At 35.4% G+C, this 22,517-nt stretch overlaps 1 protein-coding gene across 1 annotated transcript in view; it reads left to right on the plus strand.

The window, feature by feature from the left end:
- cdkal1 (CDK5 regulatory subunit associated protein 1-like 1) overlaps positions 1-22,517 on the plus strand; it is a 276,863-nt gene that overhangs the window by 31,936 nt on the left and 222,410 nt on the right. Inside the window, exon 4 of the mRNA XM_014014250.1 lies at positions 9,782-9,866. Within this exon, the coding sequence (XP_013869704.1) occupies positions 9,782-9,866 (85 nt within the window). The remainder of the gene's footprint in view (positions 1-9,781; positions 9,867-22,517) is intronic.

The raw sequence follows: 22,517 nt of genomic DNA on the forward strand, positions 1-22,517 counted from the left end.
CATTTACAATTTGCCACGTCAGCAAAGCAAATGCAGTGATACACACACACACACACACACACACACACACACACACACACACACACACACACACACACACTCGTTCTCTTTCTCTAAGGAAAGGGAACCTTTTAGACAGAAATGTGGTCTGCTGGGACTGTCATGTTGTCCAGGTTGTTTCTCCCCTAACACACAGACTCACGCACAAGCTTTGGGAATACGACTCTGTGCGTGACTTTAGTGTTTACACTTAGGTTATTTAGTTGCACTTTGAATTTTTTCTTGTGACTTCTCATATGAGATGTAGTTATTCAATTTTGCAGGTTAATTACTTCTACTACCTGCTCTCATCACCTCTATTTCCTAATCATTTAATCCATCTACACTGATGGTTTGTATGCTTTGTGTTTAGAGCTAAAACAGTCTGACCAATACCAATGTTGAGTTGATAGAAAAGCCTCTAATACTTTTTTTTTTTGTCCCCGGTCTTTTTAACATGACACAATTGATCTGGCCTCATTTCTTTTTCGTTGTTAATGGTATTCTCATTAACAGACCACATGTCTGTTTATTATAACTTCAGTGTTCATTTTTTTATAGAAGTCACCTCTTAAACTTTATATAGCCTTTGAATTGAAGAGGAAAATGGTAGACTTTTGGGGGAAAATATTGTTTAAAATGTAGGAGTTTTGTAATAAAAAAATTATCCTCAACATGGATCGTCAGTTATGACCAAATATCTGGGGAGGCGTTATTCCAAAACAATGTTAATATTAGATTTAGTGTTTTGTTGTTTGTATTTTATTTAAGTATCTTACAACATTACTGGTGAGATTATAGTTTAAACTTATTTTCCCGTGTTCTCTATTTATTTTTGGTTTTGTTCTTTGGATTTTTGTTTTACTGGAATTTTCCCTTCCTGTTCAGGAAGTGGTCATCTTGTCAGACAGAATTTTTTTCTTACTAGTCATTGACATTCATGGAGCTGTCTACAAATGTCAGTCTTCCCACCTTTTGCATTTTGTTTGATGTTATGATCAGTTATTCTTAAACAAGAAAAACAAATAAAAATGCAATATTTCTCAATCAATTCTTTTATAGATGACACAACAATTGGTTTGATGTTTTACAATGTGTTTTGTTGGCAATCATACTTAAATGCAACAAAATGGCAAAAACTTAGCATAAATGCATAGCATCATATTTTTCTTTTAAAATATTTTTATCAAAGCAACCTTTGTTTTATCTAGTTACATTTCATGGTGGAATATTTTTACCATCTTATTCAGGATTCAAATGAAGTTCCAAGTGGGATTTGGACTAAGTGTCCATTTTGCAAAGGACAGGGTTCTATGTTCTCATTTTTTTTATGTAAATTATAACAGAATAATCCAACCATAAATGTGCTGTAAATGTTATTTTTGTTGTCTATATTTCTACTATTTTATGTTGATTTTATTTATTTATTTATTTATTTATTTATTTATTTATTTATTTATTTATTTATTTATTTATTTATTTATTTATTTATTTATTTATTTATTAGGACAGTGCAAATTAATCAACATTACCACAATACATGGCAGTGTAAATATGCAAGAGTTAGCACAGTAGCTAAATTTCATCCCTTGTCCTACAAGTAAGCACAAAACAGAACACCTCACTATACAATTCATATAACAAAACACAGTACAAAGAAAATAACTAACAGATTAAAAAAAATAATAAAAATCTAAAAAAATTATAAATAAAATAAAACAAAATTGAAAACGAGAAGGGAAAAACACACTCAACAATAGGCAATGGAAGACATTATGAATGAGTACATGACTGATTTGCTTTCAACCAATGCTTAAGCCTCTATTTCATCATCCATGACAATAATTAACATGACAAACATACTATTTGCTGCACTGAACACTCTTAAACATGTGAACTAGGTTCAAACAAGACTAATTCTTCACAAGATTAATACTTTCTGCAAGAACACAGCTCATGACAGTGAAGTCACTTATTTGAGACATGTAACACTAGGGAATGGGTCACTGGCCCACCCTGCCCTCCAGTCCACCTGTCCTTCCAGCCTGTACGGCTGGCACTCAGCTGTCTGGTCAGCCTGTCAGCCATACATCCCATGTTGGCTCAGTCAAGTGTGTGTATTCACCCCAAAGCCACGCCTTGCCCTAGCATGCCTCCCCCAATAAACCAACACTTCACTGTATCCAAGGTCAGTGTGTCCTGTGCGTGTTTGTGTGTGTTTGTGTGTGTTTGTGTGTTTCTGTGAGGGATTTTATGGAGCTGTGGAGCAGGAATGATGGCATGTTTAAGATGTGTTGGATGGATGGAGGGTAAAGGGCAGAAGTGTGTGTGTGTGTGTGTTTGTGTCTGCATGTGGGGGTAATTTGTGGTTTGTGGGGATTGAGTGGAAAGTGGGTCATGGTGATGTTTGTGAAGCACCAGGAGCATCATATTGACCTCCAGGGCAACTGTCTGCCTCTCTTCTCTCTTGCACACACACACACACACGCACAAATGTCTTTAGTCCTTATATATCATTTACTGGAGCTGAAGACCAGGGGATCTGAATTTTTACCCATCTCCTTTTGTGGTGTAGGGAATTGTTTTTTGTTCCTATATTTTATTTATTTTACTTAGGAAATAATTGAATAGACACATTGCCAGTAAAGCTGAGTGTTATAAGTTTTCCTCCAGATTGCTCATATACGGCATGTGAACCAATTATTGCTTTCAGTTAGACTTGTTCTTCTGTAGGTATGAGATTGATGATTACCATTACAATGTGTATACAAAGCAGGCAGCAAGATGTCAGAGATAGTTTGAAAACCTGTCAACTGCTTGACATGAAAGATATGACATTCTAGGCACCAGTGAGGTCATGTATGGTTCAAATCCATCACAGAGAAATAATTAAAGTTATCCATATGAAAACTTTATGGTGGTTGGACGGAAGAGTCTGGAGTTTTTTTTCCCTATGTAAATATACAAAATCTTTCTGCAGTTGACTTCCTTGAACTGCCTGAAATCTAAAGACGAAAACTTCATAATGAGCATGAATTTAAAATACAAAGTGCTTTGCTGGCTACCAGAAAACATTGTTTTCTGCACTCATTGTAGAAATCTTATAACAATACTGTAAGTGAAACTACTGTTTGAAATTTTAGATTACAGTGTTTTTGGAGACTGCTTTATTAGTCAATGCGTGTTTGGACAACATCAGAAATTGAAAGACTGCATCAACCTTGTGTTCAGTGAAGCCAAAGAAACTCTATTGGGCAATGATAAGTTCTAGAGGTTTTTTTGTTTTATTTTGGACTGTGTTTATTCTGAAAAGCAAACAATTTGCAGAGTGCATGCAAAGTAGTTGGGACCTTGCATACATATACATGCATATGCCTGTATTTGTGTATGAATTGTGTCAACTAGACCATGGAGTCCAGCCTTTGAGTGTATACTGGAGTTGAGTAGGTAGAAGTATTATGTTAGTTTATCAGATGTTTTTTAGATTTCTCACGGTTGTTTTTACCCTGTGGTTTGTATACATATTGTGCATATGTAGCAACAAAATCTGCTGGTGGTCACACTTGCAGTCTTTCTGCTTTTGGTGCTACCTTTGAATCAAAGTTTGAACACATTCTGCTTAATTGCAAGCTTCTGAGCTGCATGCGGACCTAATGTATCTTCATGGATGGTATAAATCACAAAATTGTAGTGAAAATTGCCAAGTCCATTTTCTTTAAAACATTAATGGGATAAACCAAACCTTTAGGGCTGGTCATTTTTCCCTTCTTGGTGGTGACCCTGACCTGTGAGATACTTAATAACCTTAGGGTCTGAAGTGCCAACCAGTTACAGAAATCCATTTAGAAAACAATCACTATGTACATTTCTTTTACCTTGGTGTTAAACACCACATTCCCTTTTGTGTGTTATCATTCTTGCAATTCTTTGAACACAGTTGAGTTTTGCAATTCACATTTTTTGTGTTAAACAGATGTCAAAGATAAAATGTGTGAAGTTATAATTTAAGGAAGTTTAGTTAAAAAAAGGGAAGCCCAGGGTAAAAATATATCACCAACCAAAACCTCTTTAAGGTAGCATGTAAGATTTTGTTTTTTAAGTCTACTATATATTTTAGTGTGCTTGCATTTTTTTTGATCTCACAGATCTGTGGATGGAGATGGAAGAATGCAGCTTTTATAAAAATCCAGAGCCACCTTTTACGAAAACAAGTCAAATGCTTGAATTTTGTTGAGATAAACAACTTGAAACTGTAAACAAACTGACTTAAATGTACAGTTTACAGTCTGATTGGGTACACCTGTGTTGTGTTTCGTGGCTTTCTGACACTGCAGCTGAGCCTCATCTCTGGTTCTCTGTGGGATGCTGCACACACCTGTGGGTAAATCAACATCCACATGTGCAAAATCAGCAGAACCGCATTATTTAGCAGTTTTTCTAAAACAAAATATTTATGTAATTACATAGAAACCTGAAGATACAAATATGGCTCATGCACATGTTCTTGCATGATTTAAAAATCAAAATAAAGTTTTATTACAGATGAAAGTAGACTACCTAATCACTGTTGCCTTAAAATAAATTTTCACCTGCTTTTATGTATCTTACTGGTATTTCAAAACAGAGATTCTCCATTTTAGTTTCTTCAACATATTTATCTTTTTTCTATTTATACTCAATGTATAGTTACAACCACCAACCCTTTCTCCTACTCTTTATACCTTTGTCCATCATTCCATAGTTACTTATTTTGTGGATGCACCTGTGGTCCCATAACTCCTTTCCCTCATCTCCATGGGGAGTAGTGTGATTGAAATGTGTTATGTATGACCCTGTGCATATATGTACCCAAACACACATGCACACACTCAAACATACTGACCACAGGTGCTGCGTCTTCAATCTGCCTGTGTCTCTTCTATAATTCACAGAGTCGGGCCCAAGAATAACCTCATGGATTAGAGTGAGTCATTTGAATCTGGCAGTGAAGATGTTTTCAAAAGAATAGGATGCCTTCCCCATCGACACACAGACTATTTCTATACTAATGCAAAAGAATACCAGAAAAGTTGTCTCTCACACACACACACACATACACACACACACACTGCAGTTTTTTTATTGTAGGATCAACATTTTGACATTGGAGGAATTTTCTGTATTTCTTATTCATGAACACTAACCTCAAAAAGTGTTCAATCTACCATGGTCAAATGGAATATTTCTATTTTTTCCTTTGAAGGATAAAATATGAAAATAATTTGTCGGTAGCAGATAACCTCTGCTACTGTTAGTTTTGTGCAAAGGCACAAACAAAAAATTAAAAAATACAAATAAAAAAACAACAACTAGAATAATTAGATTTATAAAAAATAAATATAGTCATTACTGAAATTGTGTTCTTAATTCATGTAGTTGGTTTTGTTGAGATTAAAAAAGGCATCTGCGCACACCTTAATGTAGTATTTTGATGTAAGCATAATAAACACTGTTGGAACCCTCTTTCACATGAAATACACTTCTGCACACAACCAACGTGTAACACAAGTGTTCCCCTCTGGGTTTTGTCTTCATCAGAAAGGTCAATAGTGTTTGCACATATTCACATTGAATAAACTCACTCACACTTGTTTTGATGTCCATGACATTCAAAGAATAACCAAATAACTTCTATGCAATTGGCTGCATGTGCATGCTCATGCAAATCTTATGCAAATCAGAGATTCCAAACATTTTCCAACTGTCCAACATGTCTTCACATGGTGGAAACTTTGTCCTTTATCACTGAAGGTTGCCTCTGTCAGTTGCTCACTGCAAGAGATAAGTTACTTTATAACTCATTCCACAAAATGAAATATAATATTGTTTATCAGAACAGAGTTCTGGGTAATCTAACATTTGGTGTCAGTTAGAAACAACTCACCTAATTATTAACAGCTCTAAAATGCATTCGTTCTTATCTATCAAGCAGTTCACCTCAGGTTTAAAGTACCATTAAGTTGGAAAAAAGAATGAATACTTCCTCATATTTTTCTTTCATTAAGGGACTTAAAATTGACCAATCGTTGATTTTATTGACTTTTGATAAACCATATGACCAAATATAGTTTAAGTTAGGTCAGCGTGATTTATTTTTCGCTGTGTTAATCCAACGCAAACACTGTGCAGTTTGGTTGTGACTGATTGGATTCTTGCTTTTATTAAAAGTCAGATTTGTTGCATCTGAAAGCCAGAATATTTATTTATTTATTTAAATGAACAATAGCATTAATGTCTTAACGTTTCAGTTCAGATGAAATTTTCTAAGAAGCAGCAGATTTAACTTTCACTAACAGTGAAAGTTCACAGGCACAGAACAGCATGTGTTCAAACAGCCTCCAATGTTATGTTCTGTAATTTAATAACACTCCACCAGTAGATGGTGATGGGCAAATATTCTGTTGTTTCTCCATCATGTAGCAATTACTAACATTCATCTGATCTGAAGGTAAATTTTTAAACCATAAAAAATTATATAAAAGCAAGGAAAATTCTGTTTTGCTTTCATAAGAAAGATATAGAATCCACTTTGATTATAGCATGTTTAGGATCTACATGATGAGACTGCGGTTTGTTATACTTCTACCTACGCTAATGTTCTACTGCTTTTAGGGCATACGCTCACTGGTAAAAACACAAGCAATCAGTCTTGAGAATGAAAAATAAACAACTTCAATGCAAAACTTGTGGCTCAGGTTCCCACAGCCATGGTTCATGGTGAGGGGGGGTTAGATGAACCCACATGAGTGGGTGCCTCTTAACTAGAACCATTGCTATCCCTCAAAATACACTGAGCTTTAATCAAACCTTTGCATCACTCGGATGAAGGACACAAATTTAGAAACACTCAGTGTTCTGAGCTTCTCAGGATCCATAAAGGGGTCCCCAAGAATTTGTTTCCTTTGACTGCTCAGAGCCAGGCAGTGGCCTAAGTAGTGCAAAGAGGTCTCTATGCCACAGACAGCACACAGACCATTGTCATGGAGTCCCATCACCATTTTTTAGCAGTCGAGCAGGTTGTACCCACCCAGTCTTACAGCCATGCTCAACATATAGGATGCATAGGATGCATTTGACCATATATTTTATATATTCTTCCAGGGAAAACAAAAAGGTTTTCCGATTCTGGTGTGAAAAGAAAAAAAACGGCTACAACTGTTTTTATGTTTTTATGTAATTTCTCACTCACTCCCTGCAGCAAGAGGGAGCCGTGTAGGGAGAGAATAATTATGTGGAATTCCCTGCTACACAATATTTTAGTTATAAAGAAAATATTAAAACTCATTGTGGTAGTACGTTAAAAAAAAAACAAAAACAAAACAAAAAAAAAACCCTCAAAACTTACTCCTGTAATTATTACAGTCCTCGACTTTGTAAATAAGAACAGGAAACAGCTATATATAGCATGTATTCAAACATGTTTTTATTTATTAAAAACACAATGGCTGCTCCCCTCAGTTGCTTAATTAGAAGAAAATGTTTCAGAGATGACAAAATTGTTACCTTCATTAATTTTCAGACATTAAATTTTTTCTGACTTGAGTTTCAAAATCATTTTTGTGTAGTCACCAGAAACATTATCAGTACCTAGTTGCTGTCATTGTGAAATTAATGTTAAAAAAGACACGTTAATGCCAAATATTTTAAGCAGCTAGTATATTTATACTTCACACTGGAGGAATTTTCTGTGTAATTTGTATGCAGTCAAGTTTGTAGAAGTGATTGTTTTGCAGATGTTTTGTGTGCACAGATGCATGCGCCGATGCTCGTTGTGTGCATTTTAAACTGATCGGGAGCTTGTTATTGTCAGTTTTGAAAACTCCCTTGGGACAGAGAGGAGACAGCTGAGACCACTCCCACCACAGTTTTGTATGTGTGTGTTTGTGTTTGTTGTCAGACAAATATAAAGGAGCATAATCAGCACCTTTTGCCAGCTGAATGTTCTCTCTCTATCTCTCCTCCTATTTTTGGTTCTCATGCTTTCGCTAACTCTATCTGTAGATTTAGGACTCGTGTATATATTTCTGTTTATAGTTTATCACTGAGGAAATTATCGTTCTCTGCAACACACTCAAGCAAGCTAACCCAATTTTACATATGACTCCTCTCATACTGCTGTGATTCATATTGTTTTACAAGGCATGCAGATATACTGTTTTATGACACACCGTTAGATCTTATTTACTCTCTAACTCAATCAGCTGATATACATCAACCTTGAACTGTGCTATATTTACACTCCAAAGAGAAAGGCTGACTCCATGCCCTTTCAATCCAAGTATCTACAGTTGTGTTTGGCGGATTTGTTGTCATAATAATCTTATCAGACATATTTCAAACTCTCTTTGCCAACTGACATGAGGGGTATTAATGCTGCTCATAACAGCCTGAAAACATTTAGTGAAATTTATTGTTTTCTCACAAATAAAGAGGAGGGGGAATCAGCATTTTTCTTGATTTGTGTTCTTATAAGTTTAATGAATTTATATATGTATGGTTGAATTATAGCCTGCATATGTTCAAGTGTGTTTTTGTGTTGAGAGCGAGGGATGAAAAAGTAGTTTCCTTCAGGCAGTGTGCTTTGTGAGTGTTAATCTTCTCTTTATTCACATTCTTGGACTTGGTGTGTTCTTTACAGAAAAGCACAGTTGGTGTATATCAGATTAACCAATTCTGGGAATACGGTGTGTGTGTGTGTGTGTGTGTGTGTGTGTGTGTGTGTGTGTGTGTGTGTGCGTGTGTGCGCGTGCGTGTGTAACTGCAGCAGGGAAATGGATTCCAAGTGAAATACTGTATGTGGCCCAGTGTGGCGTAAAAGAGCCTGCCTCTTGTTTCCCATTGCCACTGTGTGATAGCTTCTCTAGTGTAAGTGTTTTCTGTGTGAGGCAGCTTTCCTGGCAGTGCCATGTTACACCTGTCACCATTGTTTTCAATACCAGCTTATCTTAATTTCACTAAGAGCAGCACACTGATGCACGCAGAATGAATATGTCTTTAATATATTCCCAGGTTTTAATACCTCATTATGGGACTAGGCTGGTTTTTAATGAAACACAGTCACGTAGATGGTTTTAGGCAATAGAAGTCAATGATATGGTCTGTAACTAGTATCTCAATACTTTGGGGTTTTGTCACGCTACACAATATATTATGTGTATCTTTATTTCTGTTCTCACTCACTTTATAATTGAGTTAGTTATAGCAAACTTTTCATTTTGAACCAGAAAGTAAAGAAAACCCTGTGCAACAAAAAGTTTGAAAAAGACTGTCATATAAAACTTATTTTGCCTAATTGTGCTTTTAACTTTAAAACATTAAAAAAATGTGTTGTGTGAAACTACTTAGGCATAAATCCAGGATGGGGCTGTGAAATCAGTAAACTGTTGAAAAAAAGAAATATGGTTTATTATTTTCCCCATTATTTGAACATTAAAAAAATGTTTTTATTGTTTGTATTCTCATCAAAATTGTTAGCCTTCACAAAAATTTAAACTCTGTGGAATAAAATCATTTTGGTCATGTAATAAAATTTTTTTTGTTGCATCTTTGTGTAGCAATGAAAATTAACTTTTTGCTGCACAGATCAGTTCATGATTTTTTCAACTTTATCAAGGTCATGCACTTTGTTGAATCCTGTTTTTGTTGAGAATCATCTCGGCTGCCCTCTTCAACAAAAGTAACTAAAGTTTCTCTGATTCCACAGATGACCCAACAGAAGCAGATGTTTGGTTGCTCAACAGCTGTACAGTGAAAAACCCTGCAGAGGACCACTTCAGAAACTCAATCAGGTACTGAAACAACAAACCCAGCCCACCTTATAGATACAAACATCTTTCCGCCTGTTTGGCATTTAATTTACTTTGTTAAAAAAAATACAAATGTTTTTTGGTCATTGGAAAATGATGAATGCAATAATTTGAACTTTCTGTTCCAGTAGAATAAAAAGGTCAGGGCTAGTTTGACCAGTAGAATCACTAAAGAAGGAAGTTTTAGGTACTTTTTGTAATCTTGGATTTTAACAGTAAAAGGAGAAATATCAGAATATTGTGACTCATCACATAACTGAGAAGATTGGAGTAAGTTTGCAGCTGGATTTTAAATAATAAAAAAATACATCTTCAAACAGAAACTGGATTGTCCATTATTCCAACTCAAAACATGTTCTGGGACACGTCAAACAGTATAATATAAATCCTTCTAATATTTTTAGATATTTCAGAACTTTGCACCAATTTCATCCTGAAAACAATAATAGTGGTCTATCTTTTACAAAATTTACCTTCTACATGACTAAACTTATACGTACATACGTTTGTGTTAGGTCTTTTCTGGTTGTTGGCATAGTCAGATTCCACCTACTCGCTGTTTCACTGCTTTTACACACACACACAGGGAGAAGAAGAAAGAACACACAGATTTGCATAAACACTGCAAAATTAAGCTAAGAACTGTTTTGCATTTTGATTAATTTCCCGAGGAGCACACACACCTGCCGGATATGTGCTTTTCAATGAATCTGAGCCACTTGGTGGTTTTGCGTATGAAATCAGGATTTTTGCTTCTGACTTTTATGGATCATTTTAGCTGAAAACTTTGAATCTTCAGAGGCTGTGGGGGAAAAAAATCAAATGTTAAAACGAAGAGTAGAAATTAAGAGCAAACATGTTAAAACAGTAATGTGTTATGCAAAAATAAGAATCAGTTTAACCTGGAAGAAGAGAACACGTTAACATCATTGTTCTCAAGTATTACGAGTAAAGATGGTCAGTCAGTTCGGAATCAGAAGGACAACCTGTGAACCAATGAGAAGGTCAAGCATGCTCAAGGCTTAACCCATTCATCAGCTACTAGCAAAACACATACAATTAATGTTTTTCATTTTTGATTGGGAAACCTACCTCTTTTAATCTACCACATTTTACTTTTATACCCTATGTCTGATACCATCAAAAGGAAGTACTTTATCCTAAGGCAAAATCTAAGTTTTTTTGGAAAAATCACCGCTTCACATGTCCAACTTGATGAGTGCAATCTGCCTGTCTTTCTTCTGCAACAGCATCCTGATGCTCACATCTTCCTTTTACTCCTTCTGTCACCTCGTTTCTAATGCAAAAATGTCAGTTGATGTCAATTGAAAAACACGAAATAATAACACACTTCAAGACTTTGAAAATGTCCCCTTTGTTGGTGCCAGACTTTTCGTTGACAGGAAATCACCCAGCTGTAATGCTAATGCAATTAATGCTCTATTCACTAAAAGAACACACACACCACCCCACACATGCGTGCGCACACACACACATAATACACACACACAAAGACTGGCATACTCCCATATTAGGGAAATAGTTTTTTTTCTGCTTTTCATTGCTTGCTATTTCCATCATGAGGGTAAAAAATGAGGGGGTACAAGATTAGAGAGAATCCAAATGCCCACTTGTCATGATTCCCCCCACCCCCACGTTTTCATTTTTCATTTGCCTCGCTCCATGTGATCACTGAAGAGAAAAAAAAATGATAGAAGGCAGACACACAGACTGCCTCGCGCTCAGTCACACGCTGGCCGTTATGCCTGAACCTCCTGGTACCACAAACACACCAATGATTCACACACATTTACACAGGCCACTTCATCGTGCCTGGAAGTGTTAAATTGTCTGAATATGTTTCAGTTTTACAGTGTTGTCCAGAATTCTTCAGTCATCTCTTAGTTTTTTTTTTTTAGATTTTGCAAGGAAAATGGAAAGAACAGTGCAAACATAAATATGTACAGTTTAAAGCAAAAAAGAGATTGAACAGCTCTAACAAACTTTCAGAATCATTAATTGGTACGATCATTCTTAGTATTTAACACAACAAACTATTTTAGGTTCGTTTTTTCAGAATGTGTTGTGATGATAGGATGTTCAAAGCTTGACTGAAGAAGCTAAACATGAATAAATCCAACCTTATTACCAAAAAAAAAAAACAACAAATATCCATATGAAACCACCTCCATACCCATCTGATAATCACACATGCCAAACAGGGGTAGCTAAGTGGTGCATCTGTGTGTTTACCTTCATCAAGACCCTCTTGCACTTTGTGTTCATCTCCTAACTGCACCTCTCTGAAACAACCACTGTGTGCTACAGGCAAGATCACTGTGTTGTCATGATCACATGACCAACCAATTCAAAACCTCACTGGTGGGCAGAATGGCAAGATGCACCATTTGTTTTATATGATCATTTGCTTTTCATGGATTTAAACAAATATAGTCCAATCCTGTATTGTGGCTGTATGTGCAAATAGGTGTCCTGACACCGTATACCAAGTATAAATGACCCTGATATACAAAATAAGTGGCTGTTGGTGATCCGCTGAAAGGGCTGGATTCTGAATAAGGGTACTATCAGGTACATTCGATTCTTCATTTTCTCTGTTTTCAGGCACATGAAATCCTGTGATTTCGTAAACGTTTAGAGTTTATTGTTACTGTATCTTTGACACGCACACTTTCTTGATCTCCTCCAGACATATTGAAGAACATTTGAACTTGTACTTCAGCCTTTTCCGTTTTTGGATTTTTGACAGATATAGATAGTTTTCTGATGTATCTCATAAAAATATGAGCATCAGAAATGCAGTTGGAAAAAATCAAATAAAATGCCCTTACAGAAAATTATTTCAAAACCTTTTTTATTAACCTTAAACTGCCTTTTTTGGTACATATATTTTAGCACATTTCTGTATGAATTGTCACAGTAAGCTACAATAATTTATGAAAATAATTCTAATGGTTCAAACATTTGGAACATTGAATACTACCCACCCCCAACACACATACACACACACACACACACACCCGCACACACAAGAAATTTTGGTTCTGGTCACATTAATAACAATCAGCGTGATTGCAAATTAGTTGAGAGGTTTTAAAGTAGCAGCACAGAGGCTCTCGACAGTCTTCTATCAGGGTCTGCAGAGACATGTGAAAAGATGTTTTATTACCTCTGGAGGACAGGGGCTTTGGTTGGCATCCTTGCCAAGAGTGTGGGGATAAGGAGTTGAATTTGTGCATCTGTGTCTGGGTTGGCAGGTGGATGGATGCCCAGGCAGCTTGTGTGAGGCTGTTGTTTGTGCGTGGTGTGAAACGTTTCCCTCAGAGGAAACCCTATAACATATGCATGAGGTTTCTTTTGAGTTGGCACTCGGAGTGTGTATGTGTAGGTGTAGACATGTTTGCATATTGTGAATATGTAATGACTGTTTTCTGTTATTGTGAACACCTAGATCCAATCAAACAAACTCATTTAGGTTAAATCTGTAGTCGAGTTTGACTTGAAAACTGTGTTGTTCTACGATGCAAGTCTTGTGTTTGTACATAGTTTGTCTACTTTTTGAACAGATCTGCTTCTATGATATTTTGATCATGCAGTGTTGTGTTGGCTGGTATTTTTAAAATACTTGTCTACAGTTTAGTTTTTCATTTTTTACATCAGAAATTAATTCAAAGGCTCAAAGCATAGTGCATCTACTGAATGCTAAAAAGTCAATTAGAAAAACATATTTAAATATGCATGTGTGTGTTTCAAAAGCCTGAATCTATAGTGTAATTCAATGTCAGAGACCTCAAATCAATAAATGCTGAATGCATTAAAAACAGTTGCTCAACAGCATGTGATTAAGCTGCTGTGTATTTGTGTGTTTGTGTGTGTGTGTCTGTATGTGTTGGATTTCTCTGCTTGGCTGTTTCAACTAATTTGTATGATCAGGGGAATGTAAGCTAAATGAATGAGATCCCAGCTCTAAGTTTGGTTCGTCTGTTTTCAAAATACACCAATTCCCACATTGTATTCACATTCATTTCAATATGATTTTAATATTCATGAACCAACTATAAGAAAGAAAAATCATTAATGTTAATTGAAAAGGGACTCAGAGTACGCAGAATGAACTCAGAAAAAGTCTTGTGCTTATGTTGTGTATTTAAAGTATTTCAAACAGCTGTGCAGGCTGGATCGTGAATATGGATTAAAACCTCAAGCTACAGGACACGACACATTAGTATTTTATTTCTGTACATTTTTCTTACAGATTTAACTCCTTTTGAGTGGTCACAGGTGTCTTGGTGGTAGGGCTGCACAAAATTGGAAAAACATTGATTTTGTTTCAACACTATGTATTGCTGTATGAAAAAATACAGGAACTTCCATGAGATGACATGAATAACACTAAGTTATGCTGCTATCTTGTTGACGATGAACCTGCACTGATCTTACCTCTTTTTTTGTGTGGTAAAAGCATGTTTTTGTCTGTATTGAGTTCTTCTTATCTTTCATTGCTTGCTTTTACTGTGCTGCGACCTGAGAACGAGTTTCCTTCTATTGTGCAAACTTGCATTATGTTTTACCTCCTAATTTGTTTTCTCTGTGTCTATTTTAACTTTTGTTTCTGTAAAAATTAAATTTTGCTCCTTTTACTACAGTTCTCTGCTATTTTGCTCATCTTCCTCATTGTCATCATGAAACTGAAATATTAGTTTACTTCCCTGGTTTTCAACCCTTTAAGCATACTACCAGCCTTTAGTTTATTTTTCTGCCAGAGGATAAGACTTAGGAATGATTAAAACCTGACCTATTGAGTTGAAGTGGACTGAATAGTGACCCCAGAAAACCATGTCACTCAGCCATATTAAGATATATTTAAAAATATCATTAAAATTTGGCATTGCTGATAGTAGTGTGTTTAGGTTAAGCTTTTATAATGTATAGAGCTGCTTTACAAACCTCACAGCATGTTGTTTGTAATGGACCAATACACTGAAGTGAGTGATATTAAAGGCTGAAATTTTTCCTATTTCATCAGGACATGAAGGTATAAACAATCTGAAATCTGCAGTGACCTTTTGAGTTGTTTACTAAGGGCAGTTGTACATCTGACAACAGGCATGGATTTGTATTTGGCTGGACACGGACACACACACACACACACACACACACACACACACACACACACACACCCTTTGATGCCCGAGGCTAGTTTTGGTGCAACCAAGGGATTGGCATTTAATCTGTTAGTTCTACAAGGCATTAGCCTACATTTTTCGGGTATGCAGACACAAAAATAGTCATTGGGAAAGAGAGACAGACTGACAGATCCAGAGGAGAAAAGCCATGAACCAAAAGGGGTGTTTTGGATAATGTTGCTGAGTTTGTCAGCCTGTCTGAGCCCAGGGCATTATGTGAACAAGTTCAAGGCTGGAGCTGGCCTATTCCTTGTTGTTGTAATTTATTTTTTTAAGCTTTACTTTTCCTTTAAAAATAACAGGAGATTATTAGTTTGAAGGCATGTTTTGCATTGTTATCAAACCACACAAAAACACAATTATCATCTACATCTAACTCTCTGGTGATAACGAAGTAGTTGTGAATTCTGAAGTTAAAATTTCACAAAACTTTTAAGAAGTTTTTTAAGAAGCTGGGGCAGTTTTATTTTTATTTTTTCAGAGGTCCATTTTGACTAAGAGCAACACACTGAACTGACATCTGGCAGAAATAAAATCACATCATCTTTGACAAAAACACAAAAACATAGTCAGAGAAAGGCTTGTGCTGTTTTAGTTGTATCACAGCTCACAACTAAACTTTGCTGCTAAATTATTTATGCCTACCACTTTGTAAAATATTATTATGCTTGGCAGATATCTTGAAAAACACTTTATATACACTTTTTCCTTTCCCTTCAGTTAACAACAAGTTTGTAAGATGGGTAGTGTGCGTGATCCAAACAATGTGTCACTCCCTTTACGTATCACGCATAGTGCCAGAAAACTGACAGCATTTGAAATGCCAGCTGTAGGATGAAAAAAATAAATGCTTGAGTCTCCCCCTGCCCCTCCTTTTTATTTATTCTTAAGAATTTAGCTGTAGGGTTGTTCTGGTTTATCTATTGACCTTACTAACTCCTCAAATTAATGGTTAGGTCTATTTTAATCCAAAACAAAGCCAACACACTTTGTTGAAAACTGTTAAAAGGAACACTTGATTCTTAAAAAGCTTTTATTTTTTCCTTCTGTTAGTTTTCATTAGAGAGTGTAAAATACTGGATAGCTTTTGTGAGATCTAGAATAGCGTCACTGTATAAAGTGTAGTGTCTGACTAACTGGTCATCAATTGGAGCAAATAACGTCAGGGATTTATTATTATTTAGGATTTATTTCTTTTTTTTATTTTTAAAGAGCCAGTAGCAGTTTTGCACTGTGTTCAAAAAGCTCCTCAAGATTATTTGAGCTAAATAAAAGAAAAGCTGAAATATGCAGAACCTCAATATGTCTGGTAATTAAATGAATCCCGAGGTGAATAGCTAAGTCCAGGGGCTTCATGTCTCAACAGCGCATACACATACACATAAAATGGTTTCAAATGCCGTGTTTCATGCTCATGTATGGTAACAAACATTGAGTGAAAGTGTGTGCAAAAATCCGCAAACTTTTCACCTCCTGTGGGAAAGTGCTTTACCCCAAACAAACTTTTTCAGTCAGCAGTATGAAACTACAAAGTACCGAAACATGCCTGAAAACACTGAAATGTGACTCCATTCAGTTTTCTGAACTCAGGGGCATTGAAATACAATGTTTTATCATGGATCCGAACATTTATTAAACCTGAACAATAAAATGAACCATATTTAACCTCATAAAAAGTACTATATAACACACCTCAAAAATGATCAAAACAATGTTCGTCCAATGTAAACTGTAAGGTTTACTATAGTTTGGTCATGTGTAGATATAAACACACATCATTGACCACATGAGGTGTACAGACTCTATGACACACTCAATGTGGTTATGGGTAAAAATGGCCTATTTTGTGTGTAAATCTCTCAAACCTCTCAAACAACTTGTCACATCTGCTGTATAATGCAGTCTTGAAAGCTTGGCTCTGCTCAGTGTGAGGCTCTGGTATCCTGGCCTGAGTGTGTGTGGTGTACATGGCCACAGTGCAGACAGGCTCACAGTGTGGTACTGAAGGCCTTGGGCTACAACAGTTCTAACCATCCAACCAGATCTCATTAAATCAAGCTTTGTGCTCTGGCTTCTGCCTTAACTTTGTGTCTTTGTGTTCTCAGTGTGCCTCTGTGACACAATTTAGTTTGTCATTTTATGTGGCTTTTTACTAATCTGTTTAACTTCGAGCTTGGATATTATATTTTCTCATTAATGGATTAGTTACTAAGTAATTTGTGATTTAAGAGGCTATAAATAGTTGAGTTATCTGCTGTAAACATTAAGGATTACCATGATCTACCTGATTTAGAAGTTTCATTAACCCTATGATTGTGCAGAGTTAGAAAAACTGCAGACACCAATTTTTAATTTACTTAATTAAATGTCCTTTTTATTTTCCAAATTTAGCAAAAGCTTAAATCTGGAAGAAAACAAGTAAATAGCTACTGTATTTTTGTTTGCTTGTTTTGTTTAACTCTAAAGATTTTTTTTGTTTTGCACCAGTGACCATTTAAATAAATGGCTCCATAATCACAACCTGTCACCGTTGCCGTCCTTAAAAGGTCTTCATGAGCAGCAATCACAAACAACTCCTGCCTTTCATCTGTTTGGATGGCTGAGTTGTTCAGACACCCCACTGAGCTCTTTCTTTTTCACGCATTTTCAGTTGTGGATTTAAGCCATATGAAGACATGTTTATATTAAAGATGAAAGAAGACCTTTCACCCAAACAAGGTTTCTTCACTGAATAACATGTTTTATTTATTTATTTTTTTGAAATGACTGAGTTTGTCTAAGAGCTTTAAGGAAGCTGTTATATAGATCAGTGGTTCCCAAACTATTCAGCTTTTGACCCACAAAATGCCAGCAGCAGAGACCTATGCCCCCAGCTGTTGTCAGTTAATAAACCTTGTTTTCATGTCAAAAAATAAAAATAAAAATCCGAGAGCATATAATATTATTTATTACATTATTTTTTGTCCATTAAAATACACTAATCTTATTTTACTAATCTTAAAATTTTGTTGGTTGTCATTTGTTAGTGTAATTAATTCATAAAATATTTTCAGGACCCCATTGTGGGTCCCGACCCCAACTTTGGGAGCCACTAATATAGATGCACTCAGCAGTCATGCTTTCCATGTTTCATTAACCCTTTATAAATTGTTAGATTGTTGTGCTGCTTTTGCAAATGCTCTGATATAATTTGCCTACTGTTTCATAAACTTTAGGAAAAACTTGAGTCAGAATTCAGTCACATTAAATTAGAAGTAAAGTTTATTCTGGACTTGTGTTTTTTATTTCAAAAAAGGAGCAGCTGTTTAAAATTGACTTGATTGACAAATTAATGCAAAGTGATTATCCTCACAGAACCATTTGGCAAAGCATTGGTATAATAAATTATTAAATCAAAGTACTATTGTAATATTTATGATTTGTAAACTACCTTTCTGTCAAATTATATCTTTCAGAAATTGTCAGGAAAAAAACTAAACCAGAGTCACTACACTGCACATCAGCACACATTAATAATGTTAAATTACTATTGTTTAATGTGGACTGTTTTTGTGTGTTGAATCAGTCTTAATTTGCAAGTGTTTTGTGAGTAAATAAGTTTCTACATCCTTCTAAAGATGGTTTGATAGAGGAAAACGTGAATCTTAGACCTTAAAGGGGCATATCCTAGTTGCTCCCGGTGCTGAAAATATATCTTTATATTCTGTTTGCATCTTATTTTTCTATCCATTCAGTTTTCTCTATTTTCTATGATGTTTTTTGAACCTTTGCATCATATTATTTTTGATGGAACTTCCAAATAAGGCAAGTAACTACAATTTTGTTATCTTAATTCCTCTCCCTCTGGGTCAGACTCTGGCTCCATCATGTAAAGCTCGATATGTGTTCTAGACATTGTCATATACAGTATCTACTGTATATTTTGTGTGCAAGAAGGCATATCCTGAGTCTATGCATTGTTTATATTCTAAAATGGAGCAGTTTACATGCTGTCAGTGAAAATGCCATGCTAATGTTGGGAATAAATGTGGGTAATTTTTACAGTCATTTCAAAAATGTTTAATTTCTGTCAGATTGCCAACAGTTTGGTTGTTAATTAGAGCAAATTCTAGTGACTTGCTTCATCTTTGTTTTGCTGTGAAATATGACTGAAATCACAGATTAACAAGAAGCTAAATACTCTTTGTTAGCTGTTACACAGCATTCTTAATCAGAATTAATGCATAACACATTACCTTCTACTTAAGAAAATAATACTTGGCTACAATTATATGATGTAGAAACCACTTTATTATTGTGTTTTACTGCGCTTTCATTGAATATGTGGTGTTATGCAATTAGGGCTAACAGCATATTGTTAAACCTCACTTTCACCCAATCCAACAAGCGCTCAACAGAAATAAAAAGCTATGGGAATCAATTCCTAAAATGCTAAGAACAACAATAGAAGTAGGAATTATTGACCTAAAATACATCTTTATCTTAAAAAAATATAACCATAATATAATTGTTGAACTTTACAAAGAGTAAGAAAATGCATTGTTTAATTGCAAATTAAAATGATGTCCTTACAGCAAAGTAATACAACATATAACATGAATATTAGAGTGAAAAATGGAGAAAACGATTTAGGGTAAGAAACCAAGATTTAGAGGTGATGTCAGCTGCCATCTGCAATGAAACAATGAATTATGTTAAAATGGGAGGTCCTAGCTGGTGGCTGATAGGATGATGTTATTTTTATTTGACCTGTATATTAGTTTTTTGTCCACCCTGTGAGAGAGAGAGAACAAAAATGAGTAATGGTGCTTGTATCACTCATTATGTTGTTTGATAAATCTGAGGTGACCCAAGGAAAAGGTCATGTTGGAGAGATCAGAGGTCTCCCTGAAAATTTTGGAATGCTATCCTGTTAGCACCAGGTGATGTATCATTTGGCTGTGTCTGTGGGACTTGGTAAATGTTCTGTATACATATTGTTTAGTCTTCAGATTCATTGATTGATAGACCTATTGAATGGTCTATATGTCATCATTGGTGTTAAGATCATATGAGTTCTCACCCAAATATTTGTTTTGGTTATATCAGGGTTTTTATTTTGGAGCAGAATGATGAATTTTTACTGTTGCATAACTTTTAAATAGACCAGTTCACGTCAAATATCATATATCTATAAAATATTGTATTATTTATCTCTTTGACTTGTTCCCGTCGGCCATTAGTGATAAAAAGGCTATAACAGCTCTTAGGAATGTTCACACCTGGTAGTAAATTAAATGCTGAGTGATTTGATCTTCATTTTCACATGCAATTAAACACATCATCACACATTAAGGTCAGTATCAAACAGAGCAGGCTGACTGCAGTTTGACTAAAAATCATAAATACATTCAGCATAAAAAACTCACCATAATTGTTTGTGTAGAAGAAGGCAGGACTTACGGTACCAAATCCCAACTGCACAGACTCTGCCTCCAAAAGTACAACATGGCAAACATAAACTGCTATATTTTGGCTTCAATTTTGAAGAACAGGAGGACTCAAAAACACTTTGTTCTTATTTTATGTCAGTGGTTTCACATGAAACAACATGTAAAGCGTATTTAGTCAGAGTAACCAATGCAAAAGTTCACTGAAGTTGTCACTAGATTCAGATAGTTTTGGATCTAATTCTGTGACATGTGGTTAGATATCCGCACATGCTTAACTGGGTTTAAATCCCTTCTGTTAATAATTACACCTTATGTGTTGATGTACCTGGAACAAGAAGCAATTGCGTGCATAATAGATTAACTTGATGCCTTGGTATTATTGTTCTTAAACTTTGTAGCAATAAGTTGCATTTAATGAAAATTTGCAGCTAAAAAAAGGAAGACAAATATCTGAGTTGGGTAAGGAAGAAATGAGAAAATAGATTAAAAACTTTGATGGAATGTGTGAGTACTTTATGAAAGTGTGGCTATTAACTCTCAGTTAAATATAATATAGTTCACTGCAGTAATTTCTGTTCCATTTTGAGTTTAGTTTTCAGAGAGACATATTTGTTCTTTAGGAATCCTGTAGTGACCGAGGTATTAAAAAGCCAGAACCCAACAAGAGACATCGTTTAGATGTTTATGTGTCGGACTCTTGTTCTTTTTTCTCTCTGCAGATAATCTTTTCTCAGCAGGTGCTGACTGGCTTTCACAAGATCACATCATTACTTCTGTCTGTCTGCCTGCCTGTCTGTCCTCCTCTACCTACTTACCAATCCTCCATTTTTCAGTCCAGTGACATACTCACTACCGCAGATCACTTTAATGAGTTTCCACAATTTTTACCCAATTTTTTTCCTAACATTTTGCTGGTTCTCACTTTAAAACCTTGTAAATTTAGCAAATATCAGTTACCTCCAAATTACTTAAACCTAATGTAGAAATACAATAATAGGGACACTTTTTGGTTAAAAATCACCATAGTAATGTCTTTTCACATGTTGTAATCAAACTAAATCCCAGATAGGTTTTGTCTTTCAAAAGCAAATATGCAAAGAATTTATACCACTTTTTGAAATTATGTTGTCAAACAATTTAATAAATTGTCTTTTACAGATAATATTTGTGAATTAGATTTTTTGCTATCTGGCACAGACTGGCCATTTTTCTCGTCCATCCATTCTCATCAATGTGAGAGAGGCAGGGTACATCCTGGACGGGCCACCGATACATAGGGCCACATAGCAACAAATGAGACCCCCCCCCCCCAAAAAAAAAAAAAAAAAAAAAAACATTCACACTCATCCTTAAAGAGTGAGTATAGAGTAGAGTTACCACTTATCCTAACATGCATGCTTTTGGTCTGTGAGAAAAAAGTGGAGTACCTGGAGAAAACACACAAGTGCACAATGAGAATATGCAAACTTCACCCAGAAAGGCCCCAGGCTTAGATGCGATCCTGCAACCTTCTAGCTGAGAGGCAACAGCTCTAACCACAGCACTGCTGCAGCTAACTTTTTCTTATTTCTGTTTTGAATCCAGGATTTAAGAAAAGAGTTGTTGAAATGTTTTTGTGACGATCTCTTTTACCTGACAACATTTTTATAGACAGTTGCATGCTGATGCTCATATTGCTGTGGTAAACAGGGTCCTCTGGCAATCCATTTTTAAAGCTTGTTGGTCAGCCCACAAATTTATCTGGCCCCTAAAGTGGATATGGTTGTGAAATCTTTCGTTAAACACTAATGATTTTATTTTATTGCTGCTACTGTTGTTCTCACACCCTGACTTTAAATAATCAGGATGTCATATTCATGCATTTATTAATATCAGTAAAAATAAAATCAGCACTGCAAAGTTATTAAACGACAAGGCTGACATGACGTTATGTGGTTCACTTGTGCAATTTAAATACAGTAATGTAAATACTTTATTCATGATTCACTATAATA

Source organism: Austrofundulus limnaeus, unplaced genomic scaffold (assembly GCF_001266775.1).
Source record: "Austrofundulus limnaeus strain Quisiro unplaced genomic scaffold, Austrofundulus_limnaeus-1.0 Scaffold112, whole genome shotgun sequence".
Taxonomy (NCBI): domain Eukaryota; kingdom Metazoa; phylum Chordata; class Actinopteri; order Cyprinodontiformes; family Rivulidae; genus Austrofundulus; species Austrofundulus limnaeus.